General features: G+C 38.9%; 1 protein-coding gene across 1 annotated transcript in view; it reads right to left on the bottom strand.

The window, feature by feature from the left end:
• Nucleotides 1-2,225: 2,225 nt before the first annotated feature.
• Nucleotides 2,226-14,802, bottom strand: part of bmp7b (bone morphogenetic protein 7b) — a 66,013-nt gene continuing 53,436 nt past the window's right edge. The window contains exons 3-7 of the mRNA XM_036592045.1: nucleotides 12,474-12,622; nucleotides 10,761-10,964; nucleotides 6,189-6,265; nucleotides 4,196-4,306; nucleotides 2,226-2,792 (exon numbers count right to left, since the gene is read on the bottom strand). Coding sequence (XP_036447938.1) covers nucleotides 2,643-2,792; nucleotides 4,196-4,306; nucleotides 6,189-6,265; nucleotides 10,761-10,964; nucleotides 12,474-12,622 — 691 coding nt within the window. The 3' untranslated portion in view covers nucleotides 2,226-2,642. The remainder of the gene's footprint in view (nucleotides 2,793-4,195; nucleotides 4,307-6,188; nucleotides 6,266-10,760; nucleotides 10,965-12,473; nucleotides 12,623-14,802) is intronic.

The following is a 14,802-nucleotide window of genomic DNA, read 5'->3' as shown; positions in this document are numbered from 1 at the left end:
GCGTGTCATGAAGTGCCCTCTATGCGTGCGTGACAGTGTCCCAAAGGGTGCCCCTCCAGTGGGTAAAATGTGATGCAGTGTTGTAAAGGGTGCCCCTATATGTGTGAGAATGTGGGGAAGTTCTCTAATGGATGGAGAAAATGTGATGTGGTGCAATATAGGTGTCCTCACAATGGGATAAACTCGATGTTCCCTATAGGTGCCTTGCTGATGAAAAATTTCATAATAATTATGTAAGAATAATTGTGCGTTATATGCAAAGGTTATATAAATATAATGGAAATTAAATGAAATATTATGAAACACGACTTAAAAACTGTTTCTCCCAACCAGTTAAACACTCTCTCTACCCGCTAAGATGATCTTGACATTAAGATGCTTTTAGGGCAGCTTTCGTCTGTCGTTAACTCCCTCACGGTACCTTTCTCCTTGAAAACCTGTCTCTTAAACAGAGAGAAGAAGGCAGCTGGGGATCACAGTTTTGTCAAAGATGTTTCGGCGGGAACCCCCCATCAGAGTTGTAAGCAGTGAGGACCCTGTTCATGTAAACTCAACCCAAGCTTAGCACTGCACATTTTATGTTGAGAGAGGCAAGGGTTGGCAAAATACATTGGCCATTGATAAAGTTATTCACAGCACATACTTTGTACATGTATACTGTGTGCCTACATGAGCAGGATTCATCTATTTAAAAAGAAAACACAGATTGAGGTTCATTGGGGCTTTAACACACAACTTTCCACTCAAAGGGCTGTTACGGAGATGATTAGTTGCATCAGGTGTGCTAGGAGCAGGGAAAACACTAAAACGTGGGCATCCAGGGTTGAGAAATACTGCCCTAGTGGTAAGTATGAGATCTTCCCTCATCTCATCATATGTTAAGTGAGAAAGAGTCATTGTGAGAAAGAAAGTGATCCAAGACTCAAGAGATAGGAGTGACTATGAAGACTACCTGTGCATGCCATCCTGTTTGACGTAGTATGAGCAGGTCAGGAGGTCAGCAGTGGGGTAAGAACTGCTCAAGGAGAGTAACTGTAAGTGTGCAGCCCTGTGCTTATTTGGCCCTTTTTACTGGAGCAGGCTTGCAGTAAAGCACTATAAGAGACTCTGGTCTGATTCTCCTGCCCACATGCTCTTAAAAAATACTGTCCTTCAGACGAAAAGGGAGAACATTCCCTAACGTCCTTTACCTCTGATAGAATGGAATGACCTGATTTAGTAAAGGTGTTTGGATGAACCAGACCATATCCTTATTCTTCCTCACTAACTCTTTTATTCCTTTTCTCTCTTAAAGTAATTTTTATTACACTGACCTTATGTTTTACACGTTTGTTTAAGAAGTTCTTTAGATGTCTCAGGAGTTCAGAGCAACAAGGGGTTTGGGCTCCATTCTGTACATTGTAAATCAGAGCTTCTTTAAAGGAATACTCCAGCACTTCTCAATCTTATCCCTATCTGCAACATCTGTAGTATACAGTCTGTTACCACAAGCAATTAGCAAAAGTATACATTTCCCTGCATAAAAAAGAACTGAGAACCATCTTACTTGAAACACACCAATAATAGAAGTTGAAGGCAGGTGCTGAAGCAACTACTCTTGTTTTCATTGTAAATGTTTTTTGAGCCAACTGGCTTTTTGTAATACTAAATATCAAAGCTCATGAAATTGAACCAAACAGCCTTACTGAACTGTAAGCTGATTTCTCTCCGTAGTCTAAGGAAAGAGCTGTTTGGGTCTGGGTCTGGAAGGTCTGACACATACTGGATGAGACTGAGCTATTCCAACATTTTACTTCTTTTCTTTTTTTTCTTCTGGAAGAATAGTGGTCCAAACTCATTCCACTAACAAAAAAGACTTTAAGACTGTGAGACACAGGCCTTCTCTTTACATTCAAGATGTGGTTTTTAGATGGAGTTTGTTTGGTATTTCCATAGAAGTATTGTAGTTGGTCAAAGAGAGACAGTATAAAGGCACCCTGGGTCTTTACAAAAGAGTTTAAGCATTAAATCTATTTTTCAAAATGCTTCGACCTTTTGGGAAAAAGACCCCTAGCTATTAAAACACATAAAGGAGTAAATAAAGAGAATGCTGTAGACGTCACAAAACGCCTAAACTCCGTTGTTATGGTTGATCTCTTTTAGAGCCCATCTATAAATCCTTCATCTTCACTACCAGCAAGTTTATCAGGGTAATAAAGAAAAAGAACAGACTTGGAAAGCAGGCATGTGTTTTGACTCCATGTTCAAAGATCAAGAAAAAATAAATACACTTTGTTTCTTTCATTGAAAAACTATTTACACAGTAGAAAGCACAAGGAACTTGAGTGTGTGTGTGTATGTGTGTGTGTGTGCAGTTGTGTTGGAACATTTAATTCCATTACAAACATCTGTTCCACAGTTCATTTTAAATGTAAATGTGAGCGCCACTGATCTCTTAACTATAGTTCATGGGTTTAAAAACACCAAAAATAAGTTTCTTCCATCTTTTGAGTTGCAGAATTGATAAGAAACAATGCAAAAGAGGGCCATTTAGCTCAGCACTTTCATGTGGACATGCATGTCTGGTATGTCTGAATCTGTGCAAGTGTTGTGTGTTTGTGTGTGTGTGAGTGAGAGAGAGAACGAGAGACAGAGACTGGAGTCTAGTGGCAGCCACAGGCTCTAACCACCATGTTGCGATATTTCTTCAGAATGACGTTGGAGCTGTCATCGAAGTACAACACAGAGATGGCATGTAGCTGTGTGGGGGCACAACACGGCTTGGGCACTACTTCTGGGTTAATGAAGTGAACCTGAGGAAGGGGAAAAGGTGAAATATCAGGGGTCAATATTATGTGAGCCTGGGATTGCATAGATTGTATTATTTAATCACATTTAAGCTGTGTTCCAAAACCTAGGCTGCATCTTAGAAAGGTGGGTCCTTGTTTGTAGTACACAATCCAGTGTTTACCAAGGCTGTTGTTTTATGTTATTTGGATAGGAGTCAGCACAAAATTTGATGGAGAAAGTACTGCTGATGTGAACGACAGTAAGCTGGCAAGTGAAACAATGATACAAATGATGTAATGTGGCAAGCAAAGCATTCATTTTCAGTTAAACTGCAAGCTAAAACTCATTCAAGTCACTGAAAACAGTTGCATTTCACACCCTGCAATACATTTTCACCATCTTCAAGCTGGATTCATTTTAACTATGGAGGTGCTGTAATTTGAGTGACTGAATGAGATTCAGGATTTTTATCCATATGAACCGGCAGGGTCTACAAGTCTGATAAGCGATAATTCTGGAGTGAATTACCTTCTATAATTTCATAATAGTCCTGTTTGAATCGACATTACAGTAATGTAGTAACAACACCAGGTAATAGAAAATGACACCTTCCAATTTTTCCCTTTTTTTTTGTAAAGAGAAGGCTCTGATGGCACTGATGTTTTATCCCTTGCAAATCAACCAGGTTTAAGATATACAACTAAAGAAATAATACTTTTTTTCTGGCCTTTTTAAACCATGTGTAGGTGCTTTCATCTGCCGGCATTTCTGTTTAATTTTGCGTCAGACGTTAGCATAAAGGACTGTGGGCGACAGAAGACTGTGAAGCATACTCCAGTCATACCTGAGAATGCTCCAAATGTAGGCTGCATTTCTCAGTTGTATTTGAAGGACCGTTTTGAACGTAACAGACTTTGTTTACATTGCGACTCAGAAATGCAGCCCATCTAGACCAAAGCCTAGCTGTTGAAACGCAGTTTACATCATACTTACTTTTTTGCTATGCTGTATATTAATGGATGAAATTTCATTGGTGCTATTTATTAGTATCAATATAAACATCAATAGTTTATCACAGACAAAAGAAATTTTTCACAGTACTTGGGTTATCATTTAAAGATGGTTTTCTGTTCAGCTGTCTATTAATTGGTAACAGTGCACTGAAACTGTTGACAAATGACCACTAGCAATTACTCATCATAATTAGTGTTGATACTTTTAACACGTGAACATAGACGCAAAACAATTTGCAGCCTTTGTCATGTCTATCAAGATATACTTGGGCTATGCTGTATATTCATAGATTTGTATTACTATGTAGTGATCATGGACATTAGCAATCAGCAGTGATAATGCCAGTCGGGGTTTGTTTAAGAAATTATGTGTTTTTTTTTTGTGTGTTATATGCAGAAAAAGCTTAAGGTACCAGTGTCTGTACGATGGCATGATTTGTGGCGTTCATGTAGGAATTGAGTGGAAAGGCACACTCTCCCATACAGTAATATGCTGCATAGCCTTCTGGAGCAATGATCCAGTCCTGAAAGAGAGAGGGAAGGGCAATGAAATTATCAAATCATGAAACCATTGAAATGCATATACATCATATGTGACAAAATAATTGTACATATTATAATCTTTTATGACAAAACTTTGCATTACGTTACATAGCATAGCACTAAAAAGAGAAACTTTTTCAACCTCCCCAATTTTTTAAATCACAATTTTAATTGTTGCTCTCAGACATGCCTAAAACACTTGTAACCTTTGAAAAACCTTTAAATATTTCAGATGATGGCTCACAGTAATGTCTTCTTGTACAAGTCACAGAAATAACCTTTCTGAGTCTACAAATCAATACATATCATTAGGATCCTTTTACGCACTCTAGGATGTGACTACAATAGAAAGACAAGATGGCTGCTATACAATGATTAAAATCATTAAAAATTTCAGAAATTATCTTCATTACAATATAAAATGAGCTACTTATAAATGTTGATGCTTTAAAGGAAGGATTTTGGCTGAAATGATAAAACTTTGGATTATGAGGCTTAGAACCTTAATATCAGGCAATATTAGTCTAGACTCCTCTTACTTTGTCCCTGAATGTTTTTAATTAGATGAGACATACATTTATGTACCATATTTCAAGCGTTCTGCTCTAAAACGCATTGTAGACCAAAGATTCTTTTAAAGAATGTTTTTCATGATAGATGTTGTTGGGAGTGGGCTTATCGTACATGAGAAATGCCAACGCTATATTCTGATTAATACCACCTTTATTAGAGAAGTAACAAATGTGTTTTCCATTATGAATCAGCTGTTGTTCTTGTCAAAAATGTGTTGTATCCAAAATTGTTAAAGATCAAGCAAACTTCCACAGAAATATAACTACAACTCGAAATTGCCCCTATTGGTATATTAAAAGTTAACTATATGGCTAAATGAGTGATTGCTACTTACTTATCTCCACACTGACTTATGCACATATTAATGTCTACCAGATCACAGTATTCATAACATCAAGGCAGAAATATAATATTGCCTATTTAACAACAGCATGAGAGGTAAAAAAAAAAAGTTGAAACTGCGTGCTTAGCACAGCGGCAGAGTCCAAATGCTGTACATCTGCACAGGCAGAGAGTGTTTATGTGCTTTGAATCAGTAGGAGAGAGAGACATGCTGCAGGTGCCAGTGCTATCTCAGTGTAAACAGAAATGAAGCTCTGCTATCTCGGCTTGATAGGTGTTCCTTACACTTATAGGTGATACAGACTAATGGGATAAACAAGGGGCTTCGTTAACTGCCCAGCTATGGAAATGTGGTCATAAAATACTCTTAGTTATAAACAGAGAGATAAAAAGAAGAGGTCAGCTCAAGAAAGAAGGGAACTTATCAGAAGAAAGTTGGAAAAGGAAATCGGCTAGCTTGGGACATCTCAAGCGCACAAGCTTTCAGTTCAGTTACTTTGCATGGATTTCAGCACTGAATGTAAATGTTAGACATAACCTATTTTGCAAATACCAATGAGGTAAAATAAAGCTTTTCCCAAACTTAGTTGGGAGCAAAGACACTGGAGTAAAAACATCATGTCTTTCAGTTCTGCTGTAGCTGATAATATAGTAGAATATTCAGATTCAGCTGTTATTATGGATTATTCTCCAAGTTCTGCAGCATCTGGTTTAAGTAATGTTAGATTGTCAAAACCGACCCTGTTACTCATCAGAACATGCTGATTGGTCTGGCTAAAATATGGCTGTAGGAACAGCTTCCTCTTTAGTCAGCTCCATACTAAATTAGTGGAGAGAGAGAGAACATCAATATGTAGGAGGAAAGTGAGAAAGTGAAGTACAATATTGAAAAAGAGAGGGAGGGAGAGAAAATGTAAAGCTGAATGTAGAGGTATGTGTTATTCATACCTGCCACCCAAGATCTTTGAAGCTGACGTACAGCTCGTGCTTCTTACAGGCCTGCTTCTGATCAGCACTGCTGTTTTCTGAAACAGAGAGATAGAAAGAGAGAGAGAGAGACAGAGAGAAGGAGGGAGAAGGAAATAGAAAAAGAAAGAAAAGACAGAAAAAGAGAGAGGAGAGAGAAAGAAAGAGGGGAACAGAGGAGGGAAGAAGAAAGACAGAGAGGAGTAAGGAGTGTTCACTGGATTCCATTTGTAGAACATGTCAGCGCATAAGAACTTAATAAAAACTAGAAGTTACACATCAGTTTGCATAGGCTGATTTTCAAGACAGAAAAAAACATCTGGATTGAAGGAGGTTGCTTTTAAAAAGGAAAACTCTGCAGATTTTTTTAATGTTACACTATCAGTCAGCCATAGTCACAGCATTGTCAGTAACTTTGTCACTTGTAATCGGCTTGAAAAGTTGAAAGGATGTGAATTGTGTTGCCTGCCTTCATTCCTTCTGACTGGAACTTAATGTGCAATAAGGGATGCCTAGATAAAATGACACTGAAGAGAAATGGGTAAAATGCACTAAATTTAGTCCATTTATTAACAAAGTCTTTCTGTATGGACAGAAATTAAAACTAAGGAAAATAAAACCCTTAAGTTTTTATTGTAGTTCTTATAAAGTTCTCATTCTACTTCTAGAGCAGAGATTATTTAACAATTGTGATGCCTTAGAACTGGCTAAGGCATCACAATAAATATTCCACTCCAAATTAATACGAGCTAGTGTGCAAGGCTGCAGGCTACGTAGCCTATAAAACCCAAACCTCTTCCTCCACCACCAATCCCAGATGTTTCCATGGAGACATGCGTCCCACCCATAACTTACGCAGGTGTGAGGGATTCAAGCAGAGACAGCAGCCCATAAACTGCCAACACAGCTGAGATAGGTCACTGATTTACAACTGCCAGCACTAAGGAGAAGCGGCCCCCACCCTCCTCTATTGCTTACACACTTGTGGGTTTCCGTTTCCAAAGCCGTTTCTGAATGTCACCAAGACGTTTCATACTCAAACAATTCACACTTGCTTTTTTCTTACTCAGACAATTTACACTTGCTTTGAGACCCTTCTGTTAACCACCAAAAATCTAATTATTACTTTTGTTTTGCTGTACTATTCCAATATAATTACGCGATTACACATTTAATTGCATAGTGAAGTAAACACTGAATATTTGCATTTGACTCACATCCTATATTGACAGGTTGGAGTTTGCACTTCTGACTTTTTTCTATTTTTGTTTCTATTTGTTTTGTTTCCTCTTCTTTTTGTACACCCCCCATGTTGTCACCTAGTTCCACCCCAATCTGTGCCTGCACCCCCTTGTCTCCTCTCTTGTGCTACCTTCCCAATTAGTGCTCCCCAGCCATATTTAGTTAGTCCCAGCTGTGTCTAATTAGTGTACATTTAGCCCCAGTGTTCTAAAAGCTTGGCTGCAGCCAGGAAAGGTGGGTCCTCAGTAGCGCGGTTCTATAAAGGCACCGCATCTGTATAAGAAAACGGAACGCTCTATCAAGGCCACTTTGGCAATAAGGTTGATATGAATGATAATAAGCTGGCAAGCAAAATGTTGATGTGAATTAAATATTTATTTGTTTGTAAGTAATCCCTTAAATGATGAGGGCCCACCAAGTTTTATTACACACTTCTATATCCTAAGAGTAGCTCAGCCAGTTTGCATTGAAGTCCCTGTAGTTACTGAATAATAAGCCTTAGTATGTAATAAGCCTGGGATTTTAAGGGGTTAAATGACATCCTGCAAGCTAAAAACGGTGTAATTCACTGAAAGCAGGGGCATTTCACACAATGCCTTATACAAAGCCAGAATGTAGGTTGCATTCCTCAGCTGTCTTTCCCTCTTTCCACAAAATAAGACAACGATCAAGTTTAAATTATAATATAATAACAAGAACTCAAGTGTGGCACTGATTGAAAGTTTAGTATCTGTACTTTTGACAGAATTTCTCTGTTTCTTTTAATGAGGTACAAGTGAGAATTAATTCATATCGAATTATCGAATGAAAGCATGGGTGTCCAGTGAGTGTCCAGCATTATAAGGCATGGGTGTCCAGTCTTATCCATCTAAGGGTTAATGCGAGTGTAGCTCCTTTTGTACTCTTCAACTTGCACCCACTTGCAGATGTGCCCAGTCTTTGTACCCAGCATGCGGCGAACCTAAGCAAGCTAAGCAACACCAGACTCTGGAGGCCAACTCAAATAAACACTAGTATCACAAGACTGGTGTGTCTTACTGTTTCCCCACCAAGACTGAATTCTCCTACCACAGCCAAGAAAAGAGTGTGAACTGTGTGTGCTGTCCGACACCTTCCCAACCTCTAGTGTGATAATGCCATGGAGCACCAGTGTGTAGACTGAAAGAATGAAATAAAGAAGAATGCTGAACAGAAGGTTAGTAAGAGGCAGGCCCGCTCAGATGATTAGAGAGATAAAGCAGGATATGGCCTCATATGTTTCTGATTATACCTGAAAGCTTCATAACTCTGTCATGTATGAAGCCAGATTCACTGGGTTTAATCACCTTTCTCTGACACTGTAATGCTGTTACTGGGCAAATCCATCTGCAGAAGGTTTAAACATAATATGAAACACATTCACATGCAGACATAAACACCTATAGTATTCCCTACATGTTCAGATCATGTCTCTCCTCACGTTACAAGACACCTTAAGGTCATGCCTCCTCAGGTTGCAAAGCAGTTACTTTTAATGAAGTGTTCTATTATAAACCATATTGAATTAGTCATTTACAACACAATACATTAGCAAAACATTATAGCCAGTGGTAAGAAATAAAAAAACATGTTTGTGTCTAAAAAAACAAGGCAAAGCAACAGAAAGCAATAATAAAGGTCAGTTTTCTGCAATGGTCTTACTGTGTGCATGATTATTTAAAAAAATCATATCTAGCATCCCATCAGAATTCAATAATTTCTCATGATGTTAAGTTATCGTCTATACTGTTATACGAGTATTGGTGTCGCACAGGAAGAGTGATTTACATTTTTAGTGGTGTTGATAGATAAAACATTTTGAGTGCTTTAGATACTAAAATTAAACTAAAACTAAAATAGTTTTTTAATAAATGCTTTCTGTGGAGTTAACATTTACGACACTGCGTAAGCAGGGCCATTTCTTGCTCCAATGCTTCCCAATGCTACTGGAGGCCCCACAAGGTTTTTTCCATATATATATATATATATATATATATATATATATATATATATATATATATATATATATATATATATATATATATATCAGGCAGATCAGGCATAACATTATGACCACCTCCTTGTTTCTACGCTCATTGTCCATTTTATCAGCTCCACTTGCTATATAGGTGCACTTTGTAGTTCTACAATTACAGACTGTAGTCCATCTGTTTCTCTGCATACTTTGTTAGCCCCCTCAAGTCAATACAGCCAATAAGTATAAGTTATGTTTTCAGGTGATTAAGCATAAGATAGTCCACTTGCCCGAGAAAGAGGAGCTCAAAAAAAGATACAGACAAAATGGGATGCCAACAACTGAGCAAGACCTGTCATCAGAAAAACAATACTTAAAGCGTTCATCTTTGAGAAACAAATCAAGTACCACTCTTGGTTCAGATATTAAAAAAAAAGTCGACATGTGTTTCTGTCCATCCTTCTGCTGTGAGAAGACAATGATATGGGTCTAAAAGGATGTGTGGAGAAAAGAAAATAGACAAAAAGAAGAAAATTTGCAAATTAAACAGAGAAGGTGCTGGATAGGCTTCCCGAGACCTCAGCATCCCAGCATCCTCAGACCGCAATATCACTGAATGTATTTGGGATTACAAGGATTATGAAAGGTGAAAATGCAACTTCTAGGAGTGAACCTTGGAGGTGTGGAAAAATATTTTCGGTTAAATACATGTTTTATATACAACTTTTGTCAGTCATGATATTCCCAGAAAAAAAAACCTTTCCTTCCAAAAGAATCAAGAAAAGCACATGCCACTTTACCCCAGGCATATTACATGGCAAGGCGTATTATAAAGTAACTACATGGACTTCAGTGCAAACTGGTTGAGCTATTCTTACATTGTAGAATTGTGTATTAAAACTTTGGGCCCACCAGCAGGCCCTGGCCATTTAAGGGGTTAAACACATCTAAATCTATTTATTTATTTATTTATTTCATTGATTTATGAATTAATATTAATTCTTTTTCATTCTTGCATACAAATTATATGATTGAAATGAGGGCCCACAAGTAGTTTGGCTCTTAGGGCCCCCTAATATTCACAGACAGCCCTTTGTGTTCCCTTAAGAGAACCAGAACAGAACTAAACATAAAGCTATGTCAGGCTTGTAGGATATTCTCTTATCATAGAATAGCAGTACTTAAAATGCACACGTTCATCAACTTCATTAATGTAAATCTAAATATTATCAGATACCATGGTACCATGACATATTTGTCACTTTTTCCCGTGCTGACATTCTCCCTCTAACACACATATACAGGCTCTCCTGTCTAACCTGCAATGTTGGCTACGCGCAGTGCCTCCTGGGCTTTGACAGGTTTGGAACGGTTGGGGTTGCGTTGTTTGTTGCCGCCCTGTGCTGAACGGATGCTGCGGATGTGGACCTCAGTGGCTTTGAAGAAGGCCACCATGAAGGGCTGTTTACTCTGAGGACCACTGCGGCCAATCAGGCCTGCCACCCGTGGGTTCACACTCTGACCTGCAGGGGGAGATAGAGAGGACGACATGCTTCAGCACACACTTATACAGACTTACAAACACCAAATGCCAAGGAAAGAACAGGCAGTTTTAATTACATGGGACAGCCTGTGACTGAAAAAAAAAGACGTAAGTTTCAGAGATAGTGTAACAAAGTTTAAATCTCTTAAAGAATGTCTAAAGTGGAAACATTTTGTGGAATCTTTGGTGAGTTCAAGGTCAGGACGTAATATACTGCAGGGCATGACAAGTGAATTGGCTTTTACATGCTGTGAATGTATTGTCTATTTTCAATGAACATTTGTCTTGTACAGCTGGGCAGAAAAAACTCACATTTTGTAACTAGTGTGGCAGATACATCGTCTATGAAATACATTTCATCACTGGTAATGTAATTTTGACTGAAAAACTTTGTACAGATTATATTTAGTGTCTGTTTGCTCTTTGAATTCCTCTTCTGCTTCATTTCTTCCCTAAAAATTCACCATTCCCGGTAGGTGTGTACAGAAGACAGTATATTTTGTATGTGCGTGCATGTGTGTTTGTTTCTTGTTACCACATATAGAAAAAGGAATGCTGTCTGCGTTTTTGCACTGACGTAAAGGCAGTTTGCTTGTTGCCAATGGCAACAGAGTATCCCGGGAGTGTGTCATAACACGCCCGCCTGGCTCCCTGATCTTCACAACATGAAAGAACACCATTCCTCTTCGTCTTACAACATCACACGTGCACTCATACTTACTCTGGTAACTTAAGAATAGCAGCCTCACAGTAAACAAACCCTGGCAGTTGTTTTCCTACAGTGCTAGATTTGATGACCAACAATAGGACTCACTTCTTTAACAGTGACTACTCTTTGAAAACTTTCCTCAAAATAATTTGCACCAAATTATAATATTATAAACAGTGAATCAAAGCCAGTACGAGACCATTATTATCACTTTACGGTTGGGACGAAGATTTATTGCAGAGCCTCAGACGAGATCCACTTGGATTAGCAAAACAGAGAAATGTAACATATCTAGATGGTTAAAAATGCGGTAAAATTAATAAACTGTACACATTTTAGAAGCCCAGCATCACCTAAAAATTATGCTTTTCCAGAGTACAATATATACATAATCATATATTGGATATACTGAAATATCTAAATTTAAACGTCTGTCTGGCGCCAATATATATATTTTTTTGACATATGATTCCAACACTGGGCGCCACAGTGGCGCAGTGGGTAGCACTGTCGCCTCACAGCATGAAGGGCCTGGGTTCGATTCCTGGCTGGGTGACCAGGGTCCTTTCTGTGTGGGGTTTGCATGTTCTCCCCATGTCTGCGTGGAGTTCCTTCCACAGTCCAAAGACATGCAGTCAGGCCAACTGGACACACATTTGTGCATATGAGGGCTGGAGAACAGGTGCGCTTAGAGATAACAGCACAAACATCTGCTTCAACAGCATATTTCACTAAACATGTCTGATTTTCTTAGAGTAAGGCAGTGATGTGTCCACTCACCGTCAACGCTCTCCAGAGCCAGCTGTAGGCCTAGGTTACGGCCTGGGTTCAGCACCCAGTGGTTGCTGGTGGCAGTGATGTCAAACACCAGCCAGCCCTCTTCTGCAGCCCAAATCACACGCGAGTCCAGCAGGAACAGGTCAGACTCCCTAGAGAGAAACAGAGAGGGGTGGAGAGAGGGAAAAAGAGTTTGCTTTAGGTGACGAATGGTTTTACAGCAGCTACATGGAAGCTAAGATGGTAAAACTATTTCTTTTTGATTAATGAGGTTAAGGTTAGGTTTAGGCCCAAAAAATTCTTATTACATGTGAGTAATAAAATAATACATTTAAAACATATGTATGACCCCATGTCCTAACACTGTATATAAATCTGTGTGTGTGTGTTTGGGTCACACATTCAGAGTCAGGTAAAAGAGTGTATTACAGGGCTTTGCTGAAAGAAAAGATACTTGACAACCACATTATCTGTTCCACTATCCAGGTCAGTGACAGCCAACCAAGAGCTAAATAGAGATAAAACCTAAAGAGCAAGTGGCAGTACAATGGGAACCAGCCACAAAAGCCAGAGCCCACAAAAGCAGTGGGAAATACACAACTTCAGCATGTCAAGACAATTGCTCAAGACAAGCTCTCTTACTTGTGAGTACAAAAGGCGTTTCTTGCATAGAGAGAATTAGAAAGGCTTAAAAACAGCAGTGTTCATACACATTCTCCTCATTCACTCAGACATGCACACAACACCATACTAAAGTAATTAAACCAATAACTTGTAGCTTACAAGTGGCTGTATGAATCTGGTGGGAAGATAATTCTAGAAATGGAAAGAAGACCAAGAGGAGAGCAGAGAAAGCGGAGGCAATAAACAGACAAAACTGACCTGTGCAAAAGAAAGAGAGAATTAGAATGAGACAGAATGAGACAGGACAAGAATAAGAATGAAAGGCAGAAACTGTGAGAGCTTGTGAAAGAAAGTGAGAAAGAAAGAATAAGAGAGAAGTGAGGGAAAGAAAAAATGATAAAGTGAGTGACAGGGAGGGGGGAGAGAGAAGAGAGAAAAAGAAGCAGAGAAAGAGAGGGAGAAAGAGAAAGACAGAAGGAGGAAGAACCAGAGTAAGAGACAGGGAGAAAAAGAGAATGAAAGTGAGAAAGAAAAGGGGAAAAGGAGACGGAGAGATTGATATATAGTGAGAGAAAGAGTGAGAGAAAGGAAGAGAGATAGATAGAAAGATAGACAGAGAAAGAGCAAGAGAGAGAGGAGCTCCAGATGGTGAGTCCCAGGGGAACACTTCATTTCCTAAATTGACAATAATGTTTTTATAAACGGCTGTTGGTCTGACGTTGAACAAGCTGCCCTGCAGTAAATCACAAGCTGGAATTTGAGAAAGAGAGAAAGAGAAGAAGCGAGATACGAGCAGTGAGAAACTGACTGAAAACTCAATGAGTCTATCAAAACATCAGAAGTTTTGAGCCTTTACAACATGTAAAGGCATTATGTATGTGTATGTTTGTGTTTGACGTCTCTGCTCCCTCTGTCTAATGGACACATCTGTGCTTAAAGTGTACCTGTCCATCTGATATCTCTTCCACTTATCCTTCCATTTCTCTGTCCTTTCTCACCAGTCGCAGGACAATGGTGTGTGTTGTTTCCTACAGGCTAGTAGAGGAGACAACCCTTTAGCAGGGTCTAGGGAATCGGGGAACTAGACGGTTTTAAACCTGATTCACGGTGTGAGTTACACCGATATTCTAGAAGGTTCTGAATGTGTAGTTGAAGGAAGGTCTCTGTGGGCACACACTGATTCTTTGAGAAGGAAACCGCAGGGCTGGATTAGGAAACACAGAGCAAGGACAGGGTGAAGTCTGAAGTCAAAAGACTAGATACTGCAAGCACAGTCTCACAGTGGGAGAGGGATAGCAAGAGAGCATGGGAGAGATTGATATATTGAGAAAGAGACAGAGAAATCAAAACAATCTAGGTCTTTAAGAGCAGAGAAATAAGAATATTACATCTGTGAGAAACTTCAGCCTGCTAAACACACATGAATTACTGTCATCTAAAAACAAGAACGTTTTACCATTTGTTTATTACATGCAGTTGCATGTGTACCTTACCTCATGCACAATTTACAGTACAATACATTTTTCATATTTTGTGTGAAATGTTTTGGACATCTAGGACATCTAGAAATTCTAACAGATTTCAAAAATGGAAAGCATCCCACACTTAATGTCCGTCTTTAACAGAACCTTTCCTTATTTTGTCATGAGGACCTGCACACTAAGGCAAAATGAATGCACAACACACTAGACCTGGGCGATATGTAAAA

The sequence above is a fragment of the Colossoma macropomum genome, unplaced genomic scaffold (assembly GCF_904425465.1).
Source record: "Colossoma macropomum unplaced genomic scaffold, Colossoma_macropomum, whole genome shotgun sequence".
NCBI lineage: Eukaryota > Metazoa > Chordata > Actinopteri > Characiformes > Serrasalmidae > Colossoma > Colossoma macropomum.
This window is presented reverse-complemented; position numbering and strand designations above follow the sequence as displayed.